The sequence below is a fragment of the Anopheles merus genome, chromosome 2L (assembly GCF_017562075.2).
Source record: "Anopheles merus strain MAF chromosome 2L, AmerM5.1, whole genome shotgun sequence".
Classification (NCBI taxonomy): domain Eukaryota; kingdom Metazoa; phylum Arthropoda; class Insecta; order Diptera; family Culicidae; genus Anopheles; species Anopheles merus.
This window is the reverse complement of record NC_054083.1, coordinates 36,341,323-36,368,976: the sequence shown is the minus strand read 5'-3', so window position 1 is coordinate 36,368,976 and position 27,654 is coordinate 36,341,323. Positions and strand designations below refer to the sequence as shown.

The following is a 27,654-nucleotide window of genomic DNA, read 5'->3' as shown; positions in this document are numbered from 1 at the left end:
AAATAAGGAGAAAACTTTTGAAGCTCATTTTGTTCGAAGAGTCACGTCGGTTTGTCGGTGGCATTCCTACGGTCCTTGCTCATTATTTTTAATAACATTTGCACTAAACTGTAGTCAATTGCAATGCAAATTATCAACAAAACTGCGCATTTCTAATTCACATCACCGCCGAGTTTGTTTACGTTTTTTTCACGCTTCCACATGAACGAAAGAGATGGCATGATCAAAGAGCGAGAAATACACACCATGTTAGCTCACCTCGAAACGAGCACTGTAAGCGAGTAAAGGACGGCTAGTGAAAATGAGCGAGATGCAGGGATATTCGAACGTCAACAACACTCGCCTTGCACTGCGGGCTGTCAGCCGTGCACGACATTTGCAGACTGGGTCTGTTTACCCATTGTTTTCGCAATTGTGGGGCGCCGTTTTATCGTTCTTGCTAACAACCCGTGCGGACGCGTCGTCGCCTTCGTCGTCGTCGTCGTCGTCGTTGTCGATTCGTCCTCGTCCGATTTCGCGAGAAAAAACAAGAAACAAGTAAAAGCAAAGAAGTGCATCATCATCATCATTGTCGTCTTTACATAGGGAACGTTTTTTTTTTTTTTGGTATGTTGCGGGCAGCAGCAACGCGATAACATTCCACTACATAGTGCCGCGCGTGTGTGTGTGTGTCTGTGTGCGTGTGCGTGAAGGAGTGGAAAGGTACCCTCAGCCAGAATCTGCGTCGAGAGTAAAGGAGCCACCGACCCCAATGGTGGTAGTGTGGGGCGGCACCGTGTGGGCATTCAAGACGGTCGGTGGGTTGGCCGCGAAAGCAAAGTGTGCGGGGTTTCTCGGGGATAAGGAATTTGTTTTACGATAAGAGCATGTCTTTCAGTGGGGCGAGGGGGACGGCAGTGGAGCGAGAAGAATTTCGGCAGTGAAATTCAGATATTGTTCCCATGTGTATGTGTGTACGTGTCTACGTGTGCGTGTGTGTGTGTGTGTGTGAGGGTGATGCGGTGGGCGGCCGTGTAGAGGTGGAGGGCTTCATCATTTCCTGTTGTGCGGGGCACGGGTGGGCTCTCCCCGACACGAAAGTATTACAACCTGCGCGCGAGTGTGTGAGTGTGTTAGTGTGTGGTACGACCGAAGAGAAAAAGTAGCAACACCAATTGGCTGTGTGGGCTCTGTCACTCCGTGCTATCCGTGCGTGCGTGTGTGTGTGTGTGTTGGTTTGTGTGCGCCCAAGGGTGCGCGTGTGTTTGTGTCTGTTTCTATTTGTTCGCTCTTTTCTCACCCTTTGCAACGCGCCCCCCACCTCCCCCACCCTTCACCTCCCTTCACCGTCTTTCGTCCATCGTAGGCGCTTTGGTGAATGAAGTGGTTTGACAGCAGGAGAAACGACGCATCGATTGCTGCGTATAGCCCCTCAACACACACAGACACACCGAGACACGGGCTGCCCCAAACCCAAAGATGCTGCCAACCCCCCTCCGAAAAGAAAAGGGCTCGCTGGGAAGAAATGTCACCCCACCAGTGTTGTTGTTGTTGTCTTTCGGAAGTGGTTCGCCGAGGGAGCCTTCTGTCCATCCACTGCTTTTTGTTGTTGTTTCCGGCCGTGTTTTAATCGTGTGCACTGCGGTTTCGAGGAAAGAGAAACGACACCTTGTGCAAGGGAAGGCATGCCGTGCCCCCCCCATCGCCAGCAAGGGAGCGAATTCCGGTGCGCCAACTTATCTGCCAAGGTTGAGGTTGAGCATCATCGATTGGTGGGACTTGTTTTTGGAGTGGTTTCTTCCGCCCTGCTTCTGTTTGATTAAAATGCGAATTTGCCATGTCGCGTGAAAACAACCAACCTCTCCTCCATCCCTCTCAGCTCCCCATTGGCCCTCTGTCAAAGTAGGCGACAAAGTTCGGGTGGCTGTTTTCCTCGCAATCGTAATTTTTGGGCCTGCTTGGATGGGAGGAGGGGAGGGAGAGGGGGGAGGGGGTGGAGAGAGGGATGGTTATCTTTCTATCCCTTCCCTTCATCAACATCGTCATCAGAGCAATCCTATCATCTCGGTCAGAACCAGTTTCATCCCAATTGGTCGCTGCATGTGTGTGTGTGTGTCTGTGGTTGTGGTTGTTGTCCCACAACCTCCCCCCCCCCTCTTCCTCTATTCGTTGTTGGTGCTTCATTGTTCGTGTTAAAATCGCGATCGATTCGATTGACGACATCTCCTCCTCCCCCCCAACTGATGATGATCATTGATGGGGAAGGGGGGAGATGGTGGAACGATGATTTGGTGATATAAATTGGCGCTCACAACAGCGCGCGCGGAAACAAGCCGGGGTGTACGATGCTCTCTCTCGCGGACTCCCCCCCCGCCCCCCTCTCCATCCATCCCCCTAATCTATGCGTTCAATTGTTATTTTATCATTCTGTTTGCTACCACTTCCCACAAACAAACACAGCCCCAAAACCCGTGCACGTGTGTGTGTGTATGATCGCCTTTATTACATATGTGTTTATTTCTCTCTGTATGTGTGTAAACCGGTGATGATAGAAGTGTGTCTCCCTTCCCTGATGTGCTTGTGGCTGTAGCCGTGCTGGGGCCGAAATAATAATAAAAAAAAACCCTAAAGTGACCCGTGTCCAAGAAGAAGAAGAAGAAGAAGCAAACGTGCTAGGTTTGTGAAGGGAGGGTTTTGAGACTCCCGGGGCCTATCGCCCAAATCGAAGTAAGCTGGTTTGGTGGTGCCTACCGACGCCGAACCCTGCCCAAAGGCACGTCAAAGTGCTACAGTGTGTGAAATTAAAGCAGCACCGAAAAAGTGTGTACAATGTGCGTCGCTGTACGGGGGAATCGGCCGGCGATACTGTAAAGCCCGCCACCCCTCCCACCAATGTTGCACCACCATACCGCGACAGCGCCACCCACCGCAACAACAACAACGACAACAGCTGATCGACGCAAACGACGGATGCACTTTTGCCGCTTGGTGGTGGTGGTGGTAGTAGTGTTGGTGGTGGATGCGCTTTCCACCGGCGGTGCGGTTCTGCTTACGGACGACGGGAACCGGCGGCGCTGAATACCCAACCCACAAGCCCACACACAGAGCAGAGGGGGGCTAGATACTCTAGTTGCGGCGCGGCAATGACCGAATCGTTCCCGTCGGCACTCGGCGGGCTCGGTATGGCCGCCATCAAGCAGCACCAGCAACAGCAGCAGCAGCAGCAGCAGCAGCAGCAGCAACCGCCCCAGCAGCAACCGCACCACCATCATCATCCGCACCACCACCAGCAGCAGCAGCCGGGCGCGATGTCGATCGAGAAGCTGGTGCGCGTGGGCTACTACGAGCTGGAGAAGACGATCGGCAAGGGCAACTTTGCCGTGGTGAAGCTCGCGTCCAATGTCATCACAAACTCTAAGGTACGGATTTGTTTGTGCTGTTTTATTGTGCTAACATTTTGCTTTATTTTTCGGTACTCGAATGCGCTCTGCGGGAAACGGCGGCAACCGAATATCGTGCGAGAGAAATGCTACCAAATCAATCAAAATCACGTGTGTTTGTGTGTTTGGTAATGATGGTTCGAATGGAGGAAGTAAAACCTCAGTATGATTAAAAACATCCCGGGGGTATGCAGTGAGTGGGCGCGCGATTGGGTAATCGGTGTCACCGCGTGTTTGATTAAGCGTTTCAGCAAGGTTTCATAATTTCATAAAAGCGAATGCAAATGCGGTTTGTGATCGTTTTTATATGCTCTGTAAGACAAAATTGAAGGTTACATTTTAAAATATGGCCTGCTAACTGGGAAATGTGTAATGATCATGCAAAATTACCTTCCTGCGAGGGTTTCCTTTTGCAACTGACGTGATGCTGTCTGTTGCTAGAGAAGAATCGTTTGAATGTCACGCTTTTGTCACGTGTCATATTACAACCAAGCAAGCAACCGGCTTCCGATACACGTCCGTCGAATGGAACCGGCTATTAAATCAATCAGCTGTTGTAATGATAGCATTCCAGGGGATGATTACTCAACCCTGAGGCAAGTTGTAGCGAGTTGAGTGTATCACTGACCGGTAAAGGGTCTTAGTTGAGTTTATTTTTTATTAGTTGCTAATATAGTCTTTTACTCCTTACTCCATTCCATAGTCCCAACGGTCCTTTGAAGGGTCATGATTTGCCGGGACTCATAATTTCACGCATAAGATCGCATACTTTTGCGTGTAGGAGAACGGTTTCTAACCATTTGAGCGCGTGGGTTTCTTTAAGCTATTTTCTAACACGTTTTGTTGGTGCTTTCGAATCAAATAAGATTCGTTTCCAAGCTTCATCCACTGCGTAGTGTGCCCCACTCGCTACGCATTTCCAGTATTAATTCGTTCCTTGGTCAGAGTCCGACCATGTTGGATCAACTCCATTTTTATTGCTAAAAGGCTATAAACTCAGCTGTTAATGTTTGGCGTATTTTTTAATGACATGGTTTGTTCTAAAACATGGTGTCCTACAATAATTAAACCCATTGTATAATGCTGACGCGATGATACATCAATGGGTAATTTGTACGATTGACCATTAAGTTAAGTAGACTTTGTCCTCGTCATTGCATTCGTGGTGGTAAAGAAGCGTTAAACATCCTACTTTTGTTGAAAAAAAAAAACATCAAAAATCTAAAGAATAGTTCTGCAATATTTGCAATTTATTGCGCCGTTTCTGACTAAACATATAAGTTTCAACTGTGTGTCAAAGATCATGCTAAAACGTTCTGCTGTTATGATTTTTAAATTATGTTTTAGTCATCCATGTTGTTTGCTGTAATGCTCCTTGTGATGTTCTCATTATGAAAGCATCTTTCGCCAAATTACTATTTAAATCTTACTTATTTCCTCAATAACTCAATAACCCAATAACATAACCCTCGCGGGTTCGAGCCTAGAATGAACCGTCCGCTCGTAGCTCTAGAACTGGCTATCTATCCGGCTGCGTGGTACTTAAAAAGTCTCCAAAAAAGGCCTGTACAGGTCGGCATATCCGCGTAGGGACGCTACGCCTAGCAGTGGAAGAAGAAGAATCGATTGATTAATGAAAATGATAATAAGGTTTCTGAAAGATCAATCAGAATTAATATTTACATCGTTTTCGAGCGTAAATAAACAATGTTAAGCTGCTTTTGCACATTGCTCGACTGTAAGTAAACATTGGACATCAAACTAATACTAATACTAAATACTAATGCCTATCGGAACTTTGTTCATTCGTTACTAAACAAGTGAAACCCCTAAGGTAATCCGTTTGCTGTTCGGAGTTTAGACTGTAGTTTGTGCCTTGATTCATTGAAAATAGTTTATTTAGTAGAATTTATTTGCCAATTCCTTTTATTAATAATTGACTTTTAAATTAGAACAAAATTAGTTTGAATTAAACCTAGTTGACAAGTAGACAAACAGGCAGGTTGATATGCCAGGTTGCAAATGTATACAATTAAAGCCTTTGATTGAGATAATTGTTAACGTTGTGACATGATTATTTTCTTATTAACTGCCCACATTCAACAGATAAAGCGTTTCATCTAGTTCCATCAGCAGAATGTCTTTCTTTTTTTCTTTTTTATTTTGTTTACACTGCAGAAAAAGTAAATTATTCTGTTTATATTCAATTGCTACTAGCCACTATTGTAAATTGTTTTGTTTACGTTATTCCGTTATTTTCTTCCCTTCTTCTGCGTATGTATGTGACCACGGCGATATGCTGCTTAATTACTTTCCGTTTCCTTTGATTGACCAAGCGCGCCTGGATGTTGTGTCTAGCTTGCGCAATCTTTGCAATACTATAATGGGGGAAACTATCGTCCCATCGTTCGGCTCTCAACCCCTTGCTTTGCAAAAGGTTTCACGATGAACTACGTAACAAAAACAATGTTTGATTAAAATGAAATAAGCATCATTTAAAGCTTCGATAGTGGGGGGGAAAAAGGAGGAGGACAGATCGATGCGATCCATTATTTGCCAAATCGCACTCGATTAATCGACACAACACTTGGTAAACGCCACTCCACCCCTCCCTCCAAGGAGAAGTCATCCCCGGGCACACGAGGTCAAAGGTCACCAGTGCCGCTAGCTTTCGGGTGAAGTTTTGCGCCAAGGCACTGTGTCAACTTCCAGCGGTGGGATTTTTACCAAGCCGCTTGACCGAGCAACAACTAAAAACCAGTCTCTCTCAGACCCTAACCCCTCTACCACTCTAGAAACAGCCACGGAGGAATGTGGAGAGACAAAAAAGAGAAACGATACGATATGATGGATATAATTTGCATGTAAAAGCGTGGCCACTGGCGCTGATCAGTGACGCCAGGGTGTTAATGATTTTAGCTTTGCTCTCTGTGCTGTACATCTCTCTCTTTCTCTCTCTCTCTCTCTCTCTCTCTCTCTCTCTCTCTCTCTCTTTCTCTCTTGCTCTCTCTCTCTCTCTCTCTCTCTCTCTTGCTCTCTCTCCCTCTCTCTCACACCGATGAGGTGTTTGCTGAACTCAATTGGGGTAGAACACCAAAAATTCGGTCCCCTTCAAAAACTGCTGTATAACGATTGAGTAAAGCTACCCCCACCTTCCCCATCCCTCCCAATCCGGTGGAAGTTAGTACCTTCTTCCTAATAAAAACATCCTTAAACGGCGTGTCCAAACAGTGCCAGTGCGTGCGCTCAGCCAATGTGTAACCAGCCGGCCGCTTTATCCAGCAAAGCAGGCAATGGGTGGAAATTTTCCACACTTTTGAACCGTGTGTGTGTGTAGATAACGTTATCTATCCTCACCTGATCTCCAGCAAACTTCCTACTGCCCACTTCCTCCTGTCTCGTGCCCGGGCGAGTGTTTGTTTTTCGCACGAATTGTGCTTCCTTTGGCTCGCGCAACAGTACTGTCTAACGATGGAACCAACAGCGAAAACAATCGCGTTCGCACAAAAAAAAAACCACCTGCAGCGTAACGGCAGCATTAATCACGTGCGTCGCATAACCCGTAGGCAGGGCAACGGATCGCAGCCGGCCGGGGACCGCGGGAAGGAAGGGGGTTTGCGACGTGCTAATTTTCATCCCAAACACAAAGCACGCCTGTTGTTTATCTGTGGTGTTTGTGACCGGTTGCTGTCCAGAGACAGAAGAAAGACACAAATAAGAGCCATCTTCTTGCCACTCTTCCTTTAAAGGGCGAATAATTCACCATCTGACCAGTCTGAGGCCACCAAATATACCTCGGGTGGAACATAATCGATCTTTATTTGTATGTTTTTTTTAGGTGCAGATGAAATTGTGTAACCATTTAAACCCATACAGACACCCAATTTGGTTTCATTTTTGCTTATTGCTATGGATTATGAAAACGTTGGATTGGGTCCAAGCGCTGGAGGACACAGAATGCCGTTGGGCATCGATCGTCGTCGAATGACGAACAAATAAACTCCAACACACACACACATGCCCGGCGAGCCTCGAAATAATGCACCATTTGTGCAAAAAAATAAAGGGCCCGAGGACGACGACGACGAATCGATCAGCCGGTGTGTTGTGTGTGAGTGTATGCAGGCCTCAGCCGTGTGTGTGTATGTGTGTGCAGGCCACCCTAAGTTCGCGTCACAACCACCCACTTGCCACCAGTCCCCCCTCATTTGGGCGTTCAAAAAGGATATGGCTGCGAGCGCAAACCGATGCAATTCCGGTGTCCGAGTGTGTGTTGGAGTCGGACCCGCGCGTCAGCAAAGAATTCAAAGAGAGGAAGAGAGAGAGAAAGTAGAAGCTCCCTTTCGTCAGCTTCCCGTCCCACGCGCAGTACGGGCGGGAAGTAGGAAGTGGTGAACTTTTAATGACCTAAAAATGAAGGAAATCCATCTATTATGGTCAAAGCCGGTGGCAGGACGACCAACACCATGCCTGCCTGCCACAGAAATGGCACAGGCATGGAGGCTCGTCCTTTCCGCTGCTTTATAAATACGGAACAACTACTACGGCGATGACGACGACGATGAAGGCGGAGGCTTGACCTCGCGGGACCGGGCGGAAGCTTAAAACTGGGAACCGATCGAACCTCGCCCCAGGCCGAGCCATGAGCGGAAGTTGTGTAACAGCGAGGTTGGGTTGTAACCTGCCACAACACTGCTGACATGACTGGTCAATCCTCCCCCCCCCCACCCAACCTCATCCCTTCCCATCTTAGAGAAGGAGGGAGTAAGAAGCGCGAAAGGGTCACTGAGTTGGTGACGACAAACCATAGGCACACCGGGCGTGTGTGTGTGACCCATAAATATATTCTATAACACATTTCAGTCTGGGTGGATGGGGTGGTGGAAGGGAAGGTCCTCTTCAAGGCGGTCGGCCAATTTTATGCCTTGGGACAGTTTAAAATAAGACCTCCGTTTGGTTGCTTTTTTGCTGCTGGACCCCCGTTTAGGGCAGGGGGGGGGGGGGGGTGAGGTGGTTGAGGAGAAAAGAAATATTTGCACTCATTTTGGTCCGATTTGTGTTGTGACCTCACTTTTAGCCGTAATGAGGCAATCCACTCCCCCCTCCTTCAAAACCATCCTCCCACCACCCCCCTCGGTGGGGTTGAATCAGATGTTTTGAATAATTTATACATACCCTACTGCTTAGCTTTCACCTGGATTGGTGGGTGGGTGGCTGTTGGGTGGTGCCCTATCTTATGACACCCGCTCGGTGACCCAGAACCGGCGGAAGGGGAAAGAGCGTGGGTTTGAGAAGTTCACGATATTCACGCTTTATTGATATAACCCGGTCGACCTCGATGGACATAATACAACAACAACAACAACAACATACTATAGGAAGAAGAGATAAAAGAAAAGCTTTTTTTTAATCGGGACACACCGGTGAGGAAGCCCGCCCTTCCGTTCAGTTATTTAACACACAGAACCGCCGGACTTTTCAACCTTACTAGAACCGCCATATGGGACAATTTTGTCCCATTCGTTATATATACATGTTTAGACATGTTTATTATTTCCTAAAGGTTTATTTGGGCTAAATAATTAATAAACATCATAATTAGGTACAATGAAGTTTTATTAGCAACTCAATCAATATGAAAAAAAAATCAAATTGAGATAATACCAACCGCATGCCAAGGAGACTGAGGCCACTTTTCTTTCTGCATTAATATAATATTATAGAGCTTCTAGTGATAAACGCTTTTTAATGATTCCTTAGAGGGTTGAAAGACAGTAAATCTTCGCTTATATTTATAAATTATTTAAACAATCAAGTGATAAGTAGAGTTTTCATGATAATACAACAAGTCTATTGTTCGAAGTTGTTTGGGTCTACGCAAGCGTCTGTGACAAAAATTCGATGTCAAAACAGCTCTTTTAATGCCCAAACGAAGAGGAAAAGGCTTTTTTCGGAATCAAAAGGAACACCTAGATAAATTATTTCAAGCATCCATAACACATCTTTGCTTCATCAGAATCTGGTTTACATAAAAAAAAACGCATACGTACAAAACTCTTTTAGTACAGTCATGAAAAACTATTCTATTGCATGTGAAGCATTCGTTAGCACTTTTGCCCTCGAAACAAGACATTTGAACCTGGTAGCGCTGACGAGAACCTCTGAGCATTTGACACAGGGGCAGTGCTGCAAAATGTCACTGTCAATGTCATACAAAAATCTGACTAACACAAAATCCATATCAGCGTCACGTATCACGTCAATTGTGATAATCAGAGGTGATACTCAAAACGGTTGGTGTGACCAATACATGCTTCATGACATTTTTGCGACCATCGCTTGGTCAGTCACTATGTCATGACTTTTTTTTACTGTGATCAGTTTTGCGAAATGTCACTGACATAGTCATGACAAATTACTGCTGAAACAAAATCATATGCCGGCACGAGCTCTACTGTGATGATCAGAGGCGAGCCTCAAACAGTTGGTGCGACCATCACATGGTTGGTATGACATTGTGTGCAACCAACTCTTGGTCAGTCACTTGGTTGCGACATTTTATGTCGGTGATCATCGCGATGGCCATAGGAGCTATACGGTGCTTGCGAGTGGTTCCAAGAAACATAATGAGCATGTCTTCTTGCTCTGTTTGATCCGCCAAATAATCAAAACAGACAGAGGGAGAAAGCATGCTCATTTTTTTGCTTGAGCCCACAGGCCAAGTATATTTCAAGAAGGTTGTGATAATCAGCGACAAAAATGTCGTGACCAAGTGAGTGTCCAAGAGTTGGGAGTTAATTAAAATGTCACCAAGCATGTGATTGATCCTCCAACTGTTTGAGTCTCGTCACTGACCATCTCAGTTGTGTACGTGAGCTGATTTGAGCTTCGTTTCAGTCATGAGTGTTGGTGACTGAAACAGTAGTATTTGGCAGCACTGTTCTCAGCCAAAAAAATGATCATGATTATGCTTGGGCCGGCATTAAGCTAAGCTTGTCAGTCAGAGTATCGCGTTGGACTCAAGAATTCGCATGTCGCGTTCGGCATGTCATGACGCACTTTCATTGAGTATCAGCAATGAGCATCAAGCTACCACGCATATGTTCATTGTTTTCGTTGGTGAAAATCTCGTGATGCTCATGACATTTTGTAGCACTGGACACTCAGCGGTGGGCATTTCGGTTCTCTTAAGTGAATTTTTTTTTAAACGTTAATTATTTTTATTTCAATTTATCAAAAGAACCATAGCGTTCTGTTCTTGTGAACCGATCCATCCAAATTTTAACGTGAACTGAATGAACCGTTCGGTTCTGGTTCATTTGGCACGCCTCTACTGGCAAGTTAGCGTTAGCGCTCCTATTTTCAACAAAACAAACGGGACAAAAAGTCCCATCGGCGGTTCTAGTGTTAATGTGTGCGATTTGTTGTGCCTCTGGTTGCCTTTTCTTTCACTACTATCACGCTCACACACTCATCCGTTTTTTTTCTCTCTCTCTGTCCTTTCCTTTTGCAGGTTGCAATTAAAATAATCGATAAAACATGCCTGGACGAGGAGAACCTGGCGAAGACGTTCCGCGAAATATCGATACTGAAGGTGTTGCATCATCCGCACATAACGCGCCTGTACGAGGTGATGGAGTCGCGCAACAAGATCTACCTGGTGACGGAGCACGCGGCGCAGGGCGAAATCTTCGACCACCTCGTGGCGAACGGGCGCATGCGAGAGGAGGAGGCGGCCCGCATCTTTTCGCAGATCGTGGCGGCCGTCGACTACTGCCACCGGAAGGGCATCGTGCACCGGGACCTGAAGGCGGAGAACGTGCTGCTCGACACGGACATGAACGTGAAGCTGGCCGACTTTGGCTTCAGCAACACGTTCGTGGAGGGACAGCCGCTGCGCACGTGGTGCGGGTCGCCGCCGTACGCTGCGCCCGAGGTGTTCCAGGGTGTGGAGTACGATGGGCCAAAGTCGGACATCTGGAGCTTGGGCGTGGTGCTGTACGTGCTGGTTTGCGGAGCGTTGCCGTTCGACGGCACGACACTGCACGATCTGCGCAGCGTGGTGGTGGCGGGCAAGTTCCGCATCCCGTTCTTTATGTCGCAGGAGTGCGAGCAGCTGATCCGGCACATGCTGGTGGTGGAGCCGGAGCGGCGGTACACGCTGAAGCAGATCGCGCACCATCGATGGTTGGCGCAGTACAACTCGATCCCGATGCTGGAGGCGGGGGACTACGGGCTCGGCAGTGCGGGTGGACCGGTGGTGCGCGAGACGGAGAACCTGGACACGGTCGTGATGACGCACATGCTGCAGCTGCCGGGGCTGACGGCGGACATGATTGCGCAGTCGGTGCACGAGAGCCGGTTCGACCATATCTACGCGATCTACAACCTGCTGGTGGACAAGCTGCGGCAGAAGCGGAAGGAGAAGGGGCGGCTGCAGCACCACGCCAGCCTGGCGTACTCGCGCTCCCGCAAGACCAGTATTACGACCGGCGTGGTCGACCGGACCGAGGTGATTAAGAACGATTCGCTCGAACGGTTGAGCCCGCTGACGAGCGTCGGCTCGACCATACTGAACATATCATCCGGGCTGGCCGGTTCGGAGGAGCTGGAGAAGTACGACCAGGACACGGCGACCACACCGACCGGCGGTGCACCGGCGAGACAGTCGGACGTTGGGACGGCTCTTGGTAGCGATCAGCAGCAGCAGCAGCAGCAGTACCAGCAGCAGCAACAGCAACAGCAGCAGTATCAGCATCATCTTTTCCCACCGCCAAGCTGCCATGGGGCAAATGGGGCGGGCGGTGGTGGTGGTAATACACGCCGGCACACGGTCGGACCGGGCGATGTGGCGCACGAGCAGGTACTGGTCAACCCGAACGTGGTGCCGATCAGCTTCAAGATTGGGCCGCACGAACCGCCGGTACCGCCGACACCGAACGTGCCGATCAACATTCCTTCGCTGCAGAACCAACCGATCCACAATCTGACCATCAAGGATCAGCATCTGCTGAAGCCGCCTACTGTGATGGGTGCAAGTGAGTTGTGAGGCGTCTGCCCCCCGAAGGGGGATCGTCAGTGCGCGTGCTAATTGCCCTGTTTTTCGGGTGTGTTTGTCTTGCTCTCTCTGTTTCTCTTTTCAGCGAGCTCCTTTGGCCGCCGGGCATCGGATGGTGGAGCGAATCTGCAAATTTACTACCCTTCGTCGTCTACCAACTTCCACGATCAACATCATTCACACCAGCAGCAGCAGCAGCCGCAGTCACAGCAGTCGCAACAGGCGCAGCAACAGCAGCAAGCAGACGGATCGTTGCTGGGTGCGAGTGGGCCGACTTCCGCCCTTGGACCGATTAGCGGCGCGGTAAACAATTCCACGCTCATGATGGACCACGTGATGATGCTGCAGACGCCCAACAGCGAGGGCACGGATGATTCGAACGATGAAATTCAGAGGTACGGGGGTAATCGTAAGCTGAAGCGTTTCATTTGCAAAACAGTTGGAAACGCACGCCGGTTGAAATTGTTGTTCGTTTTTTCTATGTTGTTTGAAGGGGGGTTGGGGGGGGGGGGGGTTCCCCTCATCCATCCTCTCCCAAAACACGCTGCTTATCAAAAAGTGCGTCAGGAAGGTGTGGTTGAAGGTTTTATTTGTGTTTTTATCTCATCAAAAAAGAGAAGCTTCAAGGTTCCGTTCTTTCGCTATCGACACACAAATATTAAAATTGCTGTTTATTTTACATGCCCTTGAGCGTGTTTTTGGAGGTGCTGGAATGGGGTGAAGGGCAATGCTACACTGTGTCAGCGTAGCGAATGCTGCCAGCAAATCAAAACACGAACATGGGAAGCCCGAAGCCCTTCGATCGAACGGCGGGTGTCCGCAGCGCGTCTTTGTTTGTTTGTTTGTTTGCTTTCTTTCTTTCTGCCCTTCCGTACTGGAGATGGATGGATGGTCCATTTTTCTACTGCAGCGCGTAGTTTCGGTAAAGAGTTTTTAAGGCCGTGCGCTGTGCGTATTCGTTGCGCGCGTCTTAAGCTCGAATTTCGCGCGAACAGCAGATGTGTAACGCACCTTTGCGATAAAAGAAATGGTCTTATCTGTCGCCGACACAACGCACGGTACGATAAACGTCATTTCCGACCCCCTTTTGGCAAGATGTACGCACATCTTCGCGTGTGTGTGTGTTTGTTTGTCGACGGGGGAATAAAAGGTTAGTTTTAAACGCACCTTTTTTTCTATTCCAATTCGAATGCAATGCAATTTGGGATCGATTTTGTCTTATTGGCTGCAAATTGCTTTCTAACTGGATTTAGATGGCGGAGAAGGTGATAGCTTGTTTGTAGTAGTGGCACCACTCGGCTGATGCCATAACGCTCCCTTTTTTGCGCGTAATCCCTGGGTCCGCGTGGTGTGTGGTCAATGTTATGTCACCGCGCGTGTCACGTCGACGATATATGTCGGGGATGAATTTCCATTTCCGCCGTGCGCCTTTTCGGATGTAAATGATGTGTGGAACACCGTCACCAATGGAGACATTACCAGCGAATGGAAATGCAAAGTACATGCAAACAGAGCTCCATCCGTCCGTCCTGCTTAACAAAGCCCTTATTTTTCTTTTCCTTTATGATGTACCGATGTGTTACACGCCCCGATAACTTACTGACCTTTTCGCTTTCCCATTTCCATAGATACATGCATGGACGCGGTTGCACCAAACGGCATACCGTCGGCTGTACGGACGATCTGTCCGCCGGGAACGCGTCACCGATGGAACCACCGCAGGCACACTCGCCGGCCCCGTCGGCGGGCGGCACAAGCAGTACCGGTGCGGGCGGTGGAGGCCGCACTCGGCGTACCGGTCTACTGACCGTGATGGAACGTCCGCCCGGTAAGTAATGGTTCGGGGTGCGCTCGAAACGTCACCGGTTTCTAAAGTCGCAACAGGCGAAATAGTGAATGATCGTTGCGTGTGTGTGTTTTTTTGTTTTGTCTCGTTACAATCTTTACTTCCTTTGCATGTTTGCTAAACTACTGCTAGCACACACACTTAAACACAAGAAATTTAGAAGTACTGTTTGTTGTTGCCTTACTTGACACTGTTGAATATTTCTTTTATGTTTGCACAAGCAAAGCCGTAAGAAGATTTTTACGTTTTGTTTGAAGTTTTGTAGAAATGTGTTTACACTTAGTGATGGGTAAAGTTGGCAAAAATCCAAAGTCGACTCAGATTCGTCTCCGACAATTTCTCAACCGACTCCGGAAGGTAGGTCCGTCAAGCATTATCCGGAGTCGTCTGGTGTCGGCCGGAATCGTTCAGAGTCGTCCAGAGTCGTCCGGATTCGTCCGAAGTCATTCGGAATTGGTTGGAGTCACCGAAACAAAGACCTGTGTACGAAGTACACGCGCAAAGTGAAAGACACAAACACAGCGAAATCAAATGCCTGATCACCAGCATATTGCACCGGACCGCTGCTGTTACTCCGATCGACTCCGATTCCGCACGACTCCTATCGACTCAGAACGACTTCAAATGACTCAGAATCCGGTCGACTCCGGACCACTCCATACGACTCCTGGCCATTCCGGACAACTCCGCACCACTCCGGACAACTCCGGACGACTTCGGACGACTTCGGACGACTTCGGACGACTTCGGACGACTTCGGACGACTTCGGACGACTTCGGACGACTTCGGACGACTTCGGACGACATCGGACGACTTCGACTCCGCACGATTTCAGACAACTCCGGACTACTCCGGACGACTCCGGACTACTCCGGACGACTCCGGACTACTCCAGGCGACTCTGGACGACTCCGGACCAATCCGGACGACTCCGGACGACTCCGGACCAATCCGGACGACTTCAGACGACTCCCAACCAACCAAACCGTGCGCTTTCGAAGTAAATTTGCTTCGATATAGCTTCGATAGAAGTTCTCTACCGAAGGTGTACCAACTTTGATAGGCAGTTCCTACCGAAGTTAAGCTCGGGTGTTTAGCCGAAATGCTACAAAAGAGAAAGAAAAAATTCTCTCGTTTGCTGCTGCCCCGCGTTCGCTCACACGCGCGCCCTGCCCCCTATTTACGTACGTGTTTATAGCCCCTCCCTCTTCCTCCTCCTCTGATCTATCTTCCTACCTTATGTGCAGTGATTATGTGTTTAATTGTAATTGGAAGGAGAAATATTAGATTTATTTATTACTTTTTTAAATTTTTTCGCTAAAAGTGACTTTTGAAATTTTACTCAGATTAATGTTTATTCCTTTAAATTAATTCATAAATGGGGCAAGGGAAATAATTTATACTAATACTAATAGACCACGACTTCATTGCCTGAATTATTTAGTGCCTCAAAGTAGTATATCCTCTTTGCCAAGCGTTTGAGTTAAACTGATTCTTCGCAAAATGTGAAGAGAGCGTTCGGCCCCCCTTCAGATGCTTCGACAGAGTGAAGCTCCTCCCCTTCCTCCATCAATTTTTCTCCGCGCACTCACACATCTACCCGCGCAGCTGTTCGCATGGCAACACGAGAGATGCGTGACATGCTTTCTCGCTCATCAGGAAGGATTTGCTTCGAAAGAGCTCGGTTTGGTTGGTTGGGCTATGACTTTAAACTCCGAACGATTCCGACACGGACGACTCCGACCCAAGACGACTACGACTCTGGGCGAAAATAGTGGTTCGGATTTTGCCGGAGTCTACCGGACTAACAATAGCCGGAGTCGGATCGGAGTCGTAAGTGCCGTCCAAAGAGCACATCACTAGTTTACATATTATATCCTCTTTTTTCTGTCTCCTCGTGTGATACTATTCTTTTATTTCTTTTCCGTTGTTTTGTTTTTTTTACCAATTTTGTTTTTTTCCTCATCCCTTTTTTCCTCTTTTTTTTCTTCTTTTTTGTATGTTATCGTGTAAATATGTTATTTTCAACTTCCTGTGCATCAATGTTGTTTTTGGTGTTGTTTATAACAAAAAAACCCGTAAATACCTGCTATACGGAACAACGAAACTGCACTGCTCCCTTATCCCCCAACCCAACAAAATAATACACCCTCAAACACACCCAAAATGCGTGTGCACCCCTACTACTACCACACGCTGCTGCTTGTGTGTGCGCGCGCGCGCCACAGTGATAAGCCCGGACCTGATACGGGAGGTGGAGGCACGCATGAACCGCGACTATTTGCCACCCTCGCTGCTGCCGCCCGTCTGCTCGCAGGCATCGTCGGCAATGGCCAAGCACCACGGTCCACTGGACGCCATGGGAGGACCGCACGGACCCCAATCGCACCCGCCCCCGATGGTCTGTCCGCCAGCCGTGCCAACGCCACCACCGGCCCACCAGCAGCCACTGCAGCAGCAACAGCAGCAGCAACAGCAACAGCAGCAGCAGCAGGCGGTGGTAGTGGTACAGTCGCAGCTCTGTAACCGACGCTACGCCACCCGCACATGTAAGCTCCCGACGGTGCAGGAAATCGGTAAGTGATCCGTGTCTGGCGGAACTCGCGTGTCTCATCATCTCGGGAAGGATGCATCTCTCGCCACACAGCCCAACTAACCCAACCATTCGGGGGGAGTCGTCGTCATCAAACCGGGGAGAGAGAGAGAGAGGAGACAACGAGGAATTACGGATCAATCGCTTCACACTACTAACACAGCATTCGTAAATCGCCTGGCTATCCTTCTTCATTCGTCATTTTTGTAATTAGAAATAAGATTTGTAGTCGTAACAGTGGATTGTTTTTTTTCTGGTGTTTAAATCTGCGCTAAACGTTTGTGTTGGTGTAGTAGCTGTTGTACAATTGCACGCTTTTTGTCCTTATGTGTCCCGTAGCCAGTTGCAGTGGAACTCAATATCATCCATTTCTTCTTTTAAATGCTAAATTCTAAAACCCTCAATCTAATACCCTTTTCTTCACCTTTGCAGGCCGTTACAGCCCGGTGCGCCGCGCGTCCGAGGGCTCCCGCATCACGTCCCAGTTCCAGGGCCCGTTCCAGGAGTGCCAGCAGCTGCAGAAGGGTCTGCACGCGGCCGCAATAGCGGCGTCGCAGCAGCAGCGCAGCAACAATCTGCTGATAACGCCGAGCCCCCCGCTCGCGGACAACTCCGTCAGCCTGCCCGGCTCCCCGATGCACTGCAAAGCGTTCGTGGACGAGCGGAGCAGTGCCGGCGCCACCACTGGAACCCTGCCCGACATTACCGTGCCGCACGACGTGCTGCTGTCGCTGGTGCCCGGGCTGGAGAAGCTGGTGCAGGAGAACCGGCTGCAGATCGACGCGGCCAACAGCATCCTGCACACGCGCACCATGCCGTACGAGGTGGGCCACCAGCTGGGGCTGGTGCGGGGTAGTGGTAGCCCGGCCGGAGCAGGAGGCGGTGGAACGCTGCTGCTGGACGCCGGCATAAACATGTTGCAGCTGCAGCACAGCCAAAGTGTATCGCCGCTGAATGCAACGCTAAGGCATCATGGCGGTGGTGGTGGTGGCGCTGGTGGTGGTGTAGGGGCCGGTTATGGTGGTGCAGGAGGACGGCCCACCGGCTTCCCGATGCTGGGTGGCGGCATGCAACCGAGCTACATTGCGGGCGGCGGCGCGTTTGGCAATCCGTACGCGTTCCAGAACCTGATGGCGGCACCGGGCGGCGCAATGTCGACGGTGAATGCTTCCAGCACGGGAATGTGCCATCTGTCGGGGCTGGAGTACCCGGGCAGCAACAGCAACAGCGGCTGTCCTTCTCCCGTTTACTACGCGAGCGGTTGCTCCTCGCCGATCCTTCCCGGTCCGCCGGCCTCGATCGTGAGCGGCTGCAGCGGGAACATGAGCGGCAGTGGGAGTGGTGGTGGCGGTGGTGGCGGGACTGGTTCGGCAAGCGCTGGTGGTGGTGGTGCTGCCTCCCCAATGCATCAAATTACGCGTGGCATCAGCACGTTGAATACGGGTGGTGGTGGCAGTGCCACCGGCAGCACCACAATGGCGGGCGGGTCGATTACGCGCGGCACCTCGTCCGCGGTGACGTCCGCCTTCCCGCCCTCGGTGGCCTGCAACGAGCCGCTCGATCTCAGCATGGACATCGTGAACAGCGTGGAGATCGATTTTTCCGGCCGCATAGTGGGGGGCTGCTACTCGGGCGCCACCACGCCGGTCAACTACTTCGATCCGAAGAACTACGGACTGCTGCCGCCACCGCCGCCCCAGACGATGCGCATCTGTGCGACGCCGCCCACCTCGCCCAACAACCTGTGCATCATCCAGGAGGAGCACCCGACGGCGGCCGGGACGACAGCCGCCGGCGGGGCAAGCACTGCGTTCAAGAGCCACTCGGCGAGCGGGTCGCCGGAGGATCTTAGCTTCCAGCACACGCACCCACAGATCTGCCTGACGGACGTGCAGGGCAGCGAGATCACGCTCGTCGCGCTGTCCGACTCGAGCCACGGGGATAGTGACGATTCGCTCAACTGTCCGACCGGGGGCAGCAGCGCCACGACGAGCGGGCTCGGCTTTTCCGGGCTGCTCATTACCGAGCCGGCGAGCGACATGCCGTCGATAACGCGGGGCGTCGGGCGGAAGGCAAGCCTCGACACGGAGAACAACTCGACGGCGACGGCGAGCAGCAACTCGGCGAAGCTGGACACGTCCGACATTAGCGAGTCGTACGTGCGGCGGGGCAGCGATAAGTCGCTCGGGTTCAGCGACGACAGTCTGAGCAACGATTCGAACCATTCGAACCTATCGCCCAGTCAGGAACCTTCGGCTGCCAGCTCGGGCTTCAAGAGTGCCGACTCGTACTCGGAGCAGGACGGTGGCCGGCTCAGCCCGGACTCGCTCGGCGATGGGGGGGCGCGCAGCTCGGACGAATGCTACGAGCTACCGCTGCCGCAGGAATGCTCCTCGCTGGACTCGGTGCGCATACTGGAGATGGTGAAGCGGACGCTCGACTCGACGATGCCGCCCAAGGGTTGCGTTTACGGTGTGACGGGCAGTGGCGGAGGTCATGGCAGCAAATCGGCGAGTGGGATGGATTCGAATCAGCCGGGCGATGGTGGTAGCAGATCGACTGCTGCTGGCGGAGAGGATCGATCGAGCCATGGTGCCCTCGTCGGAGCGGATGGAACGACTGGGTCGGCCCGCGGTGGCAACGGGGCCAATTCTGAGGCACGGTCCAACCTGAGCCTGGAGTTTTCCGGCGGCCTGCAGATCGAGCTGCAGGTGTACGAGGGCCGCAACAGCAAGGACAGCAATACGAGCAAGGGCATCAAGCTGCGGCGGATCTCGGGCGACCAGTACGAGTACGGCAAGCTCTGCCAGCAGCTCATTACCTCCCTGACGGTGTAGACGGTGCTTTTGTTTTGTTTTTGGCTTTCTGTCTTTCTCCATTCAACAAAAGCAATCTTTAGTATAGCTGCTGCTGGTTCACGGGCAATGGGGAGCAAAACACATTCAACCGTAGGTAGGCAGGGCACCACCACCACTCCAAGCATGCACAAGAGTGCGTCAAGCAGACGCATCAGGCATTGTGCTGTTACTTTTTTTTTTTAAATCTCACCGTGTGTGTATGTGTGTGATTATGCGTATGTGTGAACACCGGTTTTAGTTCAATGATGAAACAAGACTAATGGCTAATAGTAGACTAATGGCCACAGGGGGTCGCGCCGCGCCAAGCAAGTAGGAAGTGATTTAATTTCGTTAATTTTTATTAGGTTTATCATTTTATTCGATTTCAGACCAATTTTTAACCGTTGGCGATAGGAGTAGGGAGCGTTAGATGCCACAGACACACCTGAAGGGCAAACAGTAAGCTAGGGTGTAGAAAGAGAGACAGAGAAAGAGCGAGTTATGCCTTGATGATTTTGCCAATGAGGGAATTTCCCCGTGCTCCGCGTGCGCAATAGCCAATAGTAGATAGTTTATATCCTTGTTCGTGTATGTGTATAGTATTGTTAATATAGTAGAGAGAAACGCGAGTACGCAAAAGTCATGTGTAAGCCGGAACTGGGACAGTAGACAAAAAGAATGGGATGAGCGATTAGGCCTTTCCCAGCACACCGGCTCTGTCTCACAGCAATACTGCATTATTACGAGGAGCAAATGATTTTGGTTTTTAAAACGTCGGAACGTTTCTTAACGTTTTTTAGGAATTGTTTTAAAAGGATGATGGTGTACGCTAGCTACTAGCAGTCTAGAGACAAAGACATATGTTGATGTTTTAGTTGTTACGTTCGTATGCAATACACGGTTCTGTTGTAGTGCTGCATAACTTTCGTGAGATGGATCGAGCTATTGTTCATGTTCATGGCAGCAGAGGTTCGTCGCCTAATCATCATCCGTAGAAAGACTTATTTAATCGATAGCGATTCAGCTCAGACAAAACAAAACAAACGGTTTGTGTTCAAATGCTGCTAATCCAAAACGGCAAAAGATACGTTCCAAAATATGGTGCAAAGTATCCTACTACTGTGTAAACCTTTCCAACCTTCTGTCGAAAAAGTGGCGATCAGTCTGACAAGAGTGATGGGTGGGGGGCACAGGGGGGGGGACGATCGTGTTTTAGTCATCAATCAAAACGATCTCCGGCTTTCGGTTGTCGCAAGAGCCGCACTGTTTGTGCAATGGATATCTCGTACAGTTAGTTTTGTGTTACACAACATAGCCTTGTTTTCAGCAGAAGTGTGCGGGATGATGTAGCCGTGCAATGCTTTCGAAACATGTCGATGCTGGTGGTGCATCTAGAGCCTTAACGCGGGAGAGGGCTGCAGGTGCTGCCCAACAAGCTGTACAACAAGGGCGGGGAGCAAAAGCAAAAGTAACAATTAATTCCTAACATCATTAACGGAGCAAACAGAAAAAAAACAAAACTATTTGTGATGATTTGTGTCCCTTTAATCACACACACACACACAGAGAAACACACATACACACATACACTGAACCAATGATGTGCAATTTCTAAGCGAATACATTCCAAATGTGTGTAACTGTGTCACTCGTGTGCGTTGTGTGTTGTGATGTGCGGGGTGATGCAAAATGCAAGCATCAACAACATAACGCCCGCAGAGGGGAGAAAAAAGAATAATTTATGTGAATAATGTTGCACACATAAAATGGTGGGCAGAGCATAGGGACTCTACAGCAAAGCAAACCAACTGAACTGGACATTCCGGATGTAATGAAAAAAAGAAAAGTGAACAACCACACACACAAAAGCTAAAGCAAATGTAAACTAATGACTGTTCCACGTGGTGTGAAATATGATGTGTGGGGGAAGAAAGCGAGCCGGTGGTGTGACCCGTCCCCTGTCAAAGGGTGCGAGCTAATAGCGCGAATGATTTATATTTATTGATTGTCGTAATGTGTCGGAAAACGCCCGGCCGGAAAAAAGGGGACCACCGGCCCCGATCACAAAAGCGTGTCGTATAACTCTGTTCGCTGTTTTGTAAAACTGAAAAAGGGGCGGCTCCCAAGCCCGCAAGCACAAATCAACTGAAAGAGGTAAAACACAAAAATCACTAACTATAAAAAAAAACAAAAACAGTAAAACAAACAAAACTTTAGCATTAAATTAAAACCAATACAAATAAGTAAGGGAAAAGGAAGCTAAACAAACAAACAAAAAAGCAAGCAAGCAACTGGTCTATCTGTATCTCCTAAAGTCTGTAGAGCGTGTAGTATGTAGCGTAGCTAATAACAAATCGTGTACGCAAGAGCAACGCATTGCAGAAGAAAGGACGCAGTGTAGCAGTGTGTTGTTGGCGCAGGCAATGGCGCATTGGTGCGCGGCAACAGTGGACACAAAGTGCAAATAGATGGGATCGTTGAAGGTTGGAGAGAGAAAAAAAAACACGGCAGGGCAAAATAGGGCAAAAGGGAGCAATGATAAAACTGCGCCACACAAGCGTGTGCTGTTTGAATACAAAACGCGAACAAGTTAAGAAAGAAAGAAAGAAAAAAGGAGAAGATAGAAGTGGATCAAAAAAAATGGGGGCGAAAAAAGGAAAGATGCAAGCGTCAAAACATTCGAATGTAAGTGATTAGGTTTAGCCTACGTATATATACACACACACACACTCCCCCCCCCTACACATACAAAATTGCATACTGAATAGGCTCGCCTAGTTGGCTAAATAGTATTTTTCCATATTGATGAACCCCGCTACAGCGTTTACTACATTGACTACAACTACAAGCGGAAGCGTAAGGACTAGGAACAAGAGAAAGTAGTAGAAGAAAAAGAAGAAGAAGAAGATACAAAAGACAGCCCCACAAAATGATGGATTAATGGTTAAATTAGTAAGTAACAAACAAATAATAAATGCAAACAACAACACACACACAGAAAAATACACCACCCTTCCTTCAATAGCCCTAAAGCAAAACAAACAATATAACAAAATCAGAAACATAAAAATGGACACAAAATAACTAAACTACTGGAATGAACACAGCTGCAATAAGTAACGAAACAGCAAACACTTCGCTTGTACTAAGTAACTAAGCGCTCAAACTACTAACACGTCTTAAAATTGACCAGGTTTTCCCTCCACGCCGCCACCCCCCCCCGGTAACCACCAAGCAGTGGACAATAGAGAGAGAAAGAGAGAGAGAGAGAGAGAGTACACCATAACTAATAGCAAAAAACAAACCAACAAACAAATAGCGCCTCTTCACCTGCAAAAGAAAGCAACAACAGAACAGAAAAAGCTCCCCCTTACAAATCAAACCACAAAAACAGTTGAACAAGTTTATCATTAAAAGACTGCTGTGATTTTAACGTAATAATGAATAAAAGAAAAATAGAAAAGCCTTCGCTTGTCGTGAAATCGCATGAAAATGAACCGAACCAAAGTACTTTGTTGTAAGATGAGACCACCCAGTTTTTAAAGAGCCTTTATTTCTCACGGTGATAAACATACTTATCGACTGCAGGCAGCGAACAAAAAAACGCACTAAACATTAATGATAAAAAAAGCAAAACCCACCCCACTGTATCCTCTTTCCCCGCGCCTTTCCCACGCATTTAGTGCTCGAAAATATCAGACCATACAATTGTGTATATATCGAGAGCTAGCTGTAAAAACTGTACACACGCGCACGAAACCCACGCCGTACACCCACCGCGACCTTTGTGCGCGTATTCGAATTCCTTCCTTTCCTTCTTCCTCTTCCCCCCCCCCCCTTATCACTCAATGCGCACGTTGTAGCGTCGGTTGATGTTGCGCCTGGAGCATTCCTTGCTGCTGATGCGCAGCAACATGGCCAGCGCGAGCACGTCCGATATGACGAGCATGTAGAACACGTTGTTCCAGCCGGACACCATGCCCGCCAGCAGGGGCCCAATGGCCGCCCCGATCGAGCCGGTCCCATCGATGATGGCGGTGACGGTGGCGAGTGCCTTCGAGTTGCCGTTCAGCGAGCTGTGCTGCCCCAGCTCGGCGCTGACCGAGGTGGTAATCAGTGCGTACGGTCCGTTCACCATCAGCCCGACCACGAACAGGAGCAGTATGTTGACGGACAGCGAAACGCTGCCCCAGCACCGGTAGATAAGTAGCTGTTTTGATGGGGAAAAACCCGTTAATATATGTTGAAGATGAGCCTCTTTTGATGGCAACGGTGACACTTACCAGCGGTGCAGCGATCGCCAGCATGCCCGTGCAGGTGGTCGCCGGCATGGCGGACGCGTCCGACAGCATGCCGGCCGCGATCGCACCGATAATGCCCCCAATATCGAACACCGTCGATACGTCCGCCGACAGCTTGGCGCCCATGGAAGCTACAAAAAAAAATAATGGAAAAAATGTTCAAATTCATGTGTTATACATAGAAATGGTGCACTTACTAGAGTGTTGAATGTAAAACGGCAGCCAGAAAAGGAATGTGTAGCTGACGAGCTTGGAGAAGAACAGGCTGAGCGAGAACTCGATCACGCCGGGAATGCGCAGCGCGCCGAAGAATCCGATCGCATCGTGCTGCGGTGGCGCACGGTTAATGCTGCCGAGGATGGGCGTTCGTTCGTTGATTTCCTGCAAGGGAGGTTTTGAAAGATGGTATTTAGAGTAATATTTGCGGCAAAAAAGCAGTTATTTCTGATGCTAATGTTGTAAAGAATTGTCTTAAAAATGGATTAACTGTGCTCGATTTATAATTGTCCGTGCGCTACACGATTAGAACAAATTCCGACAACACCAAGTTAGACCCCCAAAATGGTTACAAACAACATGCACTTACAGAGTAATAGCTGCCGCGTAAGGTTCTGGTCGAAACATTGTCCTGCGATTGGAATGGCGCAATGGCGCACAAAGAAAGGCAATTTTTTACACGGCATAGCACGAGAAAAAAGCGAGCGACAAAAAAGAATGATAAAAAAAAGAAAAAAATGTATCTATTAATCTATGTCGCTTTCTTTTTCTATATTCAAAATACATGGTTAATGAACAACGGACACAAATATTAAACAACACTTGAAAAGCCTCTCCTTCCCTTACCTGTTCCGCGCTGACGCCCGAATCCTCCACATCGCTCACGGAATCGTCCATCCGCCGGACGCTCGACCCGGCAGACGAACCGCGCTGCTGCTGCGCATAGTCCGCCACCTTCTCCTGGCAGTCGACAATTTCCGGCCGCTCGACCACGAACAGAAACATCAGAAACCCACACAGCCCCATCACAAAGCCGGGCACCACGAACGACATCGACCAGTCTCGCTCCACATAGTGCGCCGCAATCAGCGTACCGAGCACGTTCCCGATCGAGGTGTGGCTGTTCCAGATGCCAAAGATTAGCCCCCGCTTGGACTTGCCAAACCAGCGGCCCACGATCGTGACGACGCCGGGCCAGCCGGTCGTCTGGAACATGCCGGCCAGTGCCTGCACCGCAACGAAGTACCACAGCGCGTGAATGTCGTACACCTTCGCCATGCCGAACAGGTAGCAAAACAGGCCCGAAAATGCCATCCCAAGGGCGAGGAAGTACCGGAGCGACACGCGCTCCGCAATAAACCCGGCAAAGAACATGGCGATCGCGTAGCTAAACAGAAAGGCCGAATCGAGCGCCCCGAACAGCGAGTTAAAGTCGGGCTGATCGAACGGCGCATAGTCGCACCAGGTGCCATCGGTGGGCAGCGCCGGCGGGACGGTCGGATCGCTCCCGCCGCCACCCCCGGGCGTGACGAACTCGGGCGGCAGCGTCACGGTGGAGCAGTTCCGGTGCAGCACCGACTTGACCACCGAGATGGGCTTCCGCGTCATGTGGTAGCAGGTGTAGGCCAGGTACGTGAGCCCGAGGACGGAACATTTGAACCACAGCACGCGGTTCACCTGCAGCCGGGGACATAGCTTGGCGGACAGGTAGCTGATCAGCCGGACGCCGATCGGGGCGGACGGGTAGGTCGAGCTCATCCTTTGCTGTCGTCCGGTGGACGGAACGCGAGCCCTTTGCATTCAGCTCTTGTGCTCGCTCTCGCTCGCTCTTGCTGGTGCTCTCTTTTATCTTACTGCTTGTGGCAGCAGTACCGACGCCTCCCTTCCCACTCCGCTTGTGGGTTTGTATGTTTGTTGGGTTGTTCGTTCGATTCGTCTCTTGCTGTTGTTCGCGTTGATTGATTTTCTGCAACAAAAAAAAAGGAAAACAATGTAATCGAAAAATGTTCAACAAACATTTAATCTCGGCACAGGAGGAAGAAGCAGCAGCAAAAAAAAAACGCGCACTGATGGTTGCTAAACGAGCTGATAAGAGCGCTAAAATGCTCGGTCGTTCGCGACGGGGGCACTCACAGACACGCTACGTTGCGTTCGATTCTAAACGATGACTCACAGCCTGAGCCTGGCAACTTACGAAGCACTTGAACACTTGCCACGAAGGAAGGCCCGTTGGTTGTTTTCTTTCCGCAATCCAGACGCCCGCAATCGATCGCTACATTCTGCGGGTCGGAATGCTTTCTGGTTGGCTTGTTGGTGACCGTAATGCTTATGATTTGAAATCGCTTCCGATCAGCAGCAGTACATGATGTGGTAGCACTGTCGATTGGCAGCCCGCATCGGGGTGGCGAGTTCTTTATGCTACACAATGCTGCGGTATTGTTTTTTTCCCTGCCACACACTATACAGCTGACGACGTTGTGCGATGTTGTTCTCGGAAGGGGGTGCAAAAACAGAATAAAGTACGCACACGCACACACAGGTACACGAGGGCACGCATACACGGAGCGGCCTGTAAACATTACCGTTCCAATAGACATAGAGCGAAAACGTCGCGCGCGACGAAAAATAGCTCAAAATTTCACTCTGTGTAGATCAAAGTAGCTCATTTGACTCAGTCAACCAACTTGTTTTATATTTGAAAACACACAAAAATAGGTTAAAATATGTTCAAATCAATTTTTTTGCGTTTGGCATTAATCTGGCTTGTGAAAAAACTAGATAATTCGATTAATTCGGATGAAGCAAAATTGTCGCGCGCGGCGAGTAGCTCTGTTTGCAAAATTGAGCTACTTTTTTTTTGTTTTTTACTTTTTGAGCGGTTAAATGACAATTAGCACGCCTAATATCCATACACCTTGGTTCAAAGCTTTCGAGCCAAAGCTCATCCGCACACCGTCGCAAAACCGTCGCTAAACGTCAAAACCGACGTCGCCAGCGAGCAAAACTCGCGACAATTTCGAGGCGCTGGCGACGGTCGGTTTTGACGTTTTGCGACGGTTTTTGACCTTTCGAGCGAGCTTTTGCCCTGCGAGCCAGTGTGGCCAGATTATATTGGCATTTCTGGATTACGGTCGGTTAGAAACAGAATGAAATGTATTTCATACAAAAACTTATAGCTACACAAATTCATAGGTTACTATAATTAAATTACTCGTAGCCCAAATACGGCTTACTATAATTCCAATAATATCTTCTGTTTTAGTTATTGAAATGACTTCAAATTTTCAGGGAAGCTGCATAAAACTTTGTTCTTTCCAGTATAAAAAAATAAGAATTTTCAAAATTATTTTTCATATACTTTTTTATTTCAACTTTTTTTACCCCTCAGTTCTATGACCACCTACCCGGGTAGGTCATACATTTTGTATGAGAAATTACTCTTTTGCGTGGTAAATTGTGCATAACTTCTGTTTTAGTAATTGAAATGACTTCAAATTTTCAGGGAAGCTTGAAGTCAGGTGTATCTCGGGGACCGCCTGTAGGGTAAGTGTACCAATTATGGCTGTAATATGTCACCAAGATACCGATTTTGCGCCTGTAAA

General features: G+C 49.2%; 2 protein-coding genes across 11 annotated transcripts; one reads left to right on the top strand and one right to left on the bottom strand.

Moving 5' to 3' along the window:
* The first annotated feature begins 398 nt into the window (after positions 1-398).
* LOC121594866 lies at positions 399-23,247 on the top strand. Of its 7 annotated transcripts, none has more exons than XM_041918618.1 (7): positions 399-537; positions 2,532-3,398; positions 10,933-12,457; positions 12,563-12,872; positions 14,106-14,305; positions 16,553-16,900; positions 17,350-23,247. In XM_041918618.1, the coding sequence occupies exons 2-7, from the start codon at positions 3,123-3,125 to the stop codon at positions 19,752-19,754; spliced, it is 5,064 nt and encodes a 1,687-aa protein (XP_041774552.1). In that variant the 5' UTR covers positions 399-537; positions 2,532-3,122; the 3' UTR covers positions 19,755-23,247. The 7 variants fall into 7 exon arrangements, with proteins under 7 accessions (XP_041774552.1, XP_041774549.1, XP_041774555.1 ...); XM_041918615.1 differs by having other exon boundaries at positions 2,440-3,398; XM_041918621.1 differs by lacking the exon at positions 399-537 and adding an exon at positions 549-702.
* An 18-nt stretch (positions 23,248-23,265) lies between these two features.
* LOC121594867 (glucose-6-phosphate exchanger SLC37A2) lies at positions 23,266-26,739 on the bottom strand. 4 transcript variants are annotated; one of them, XM_041918624.1, is made up of 6 exons: positions 26,186-26,736; positions 24,899-26,018; positions 24,642-24,683; positions 24,253-24,436; positions 24,038-24,186; positions 23,266-23,964 (listed from the first exon to the last, which is right to left on the bottom strand). In XM_041918624.1, exons 2-6 carry the CDS (start codon positions 25,850-25,852, stop codon positions 23,596-23,598), a joined length of 1,698 nt encoding a protein of 565 aa, XP_041774558.1. In that variant the 5' UTR covers positions 25,853-26,018; positions 26,186-26,736; the 3' UTR covers positions 23,266-23,595. The 4 variants fall into 4 exon arrangements, with proteins under 4 accessions (XP_041774558.1, XP_041774559.1, XP_041774557.1 ...); XM_041918625.1 differs by having other exon boundaries at positions 26,226-26,736; XM_041918623.1 differs by having other exon boundaries at positions 26,247-26,736.
* Between the last annotated feature and the right edge of the window lie 915 nt (positions 26,740-27,654).

Excerpts from the sequence above, each read along its gene's own strand:
- LOC121594867 (XM_041918624.1), bottom strand. The coding sequence starts at position 25,852 with ATGCAAAGGGCTCGCGTTCCGTCCACCGGACGACAGCAAAGGATGAGC. Across the intron at positions 24,437-24,641 it reads TACGCGGCAGCTATTACTCT|GAAATCAACGAACGAACGCC; the intron begins GTAAGTGCATGT and ends CCTCCCTTGCAG. Across the intron at positions 24,187-24,252 it reads GTTTTACATTCAACACTCTA|CTTCCATGGGCGCCAAGCTG; the intron begins GTAAGTGCACCA and ends TTTTTTTTGTAG.
- LOC121594866 (XM_041918618.1), top strand. The coding sequence starts at position 3,123 with ATGACCGAATCGTTCCCGTCGGCACTCGGCGGGCTCGGTATGGCCGCC. Across the intron at positions 12,458-12,562 it reads GCCTACTGTGATGGGTGCAA|CGAGCTCCTTTGGCCGCCGG; the intron begins GTGAGTTGTGAG and ends TTCTCTTTTCAG. Across the intron at positions 14,306-16,552 it reads CGTGATGGAACGTCCGCCCG|TGATAAGCCCGGACCTGATA; the intron begins GTAAGTAATGGT and ends CGCGCGCCACAG.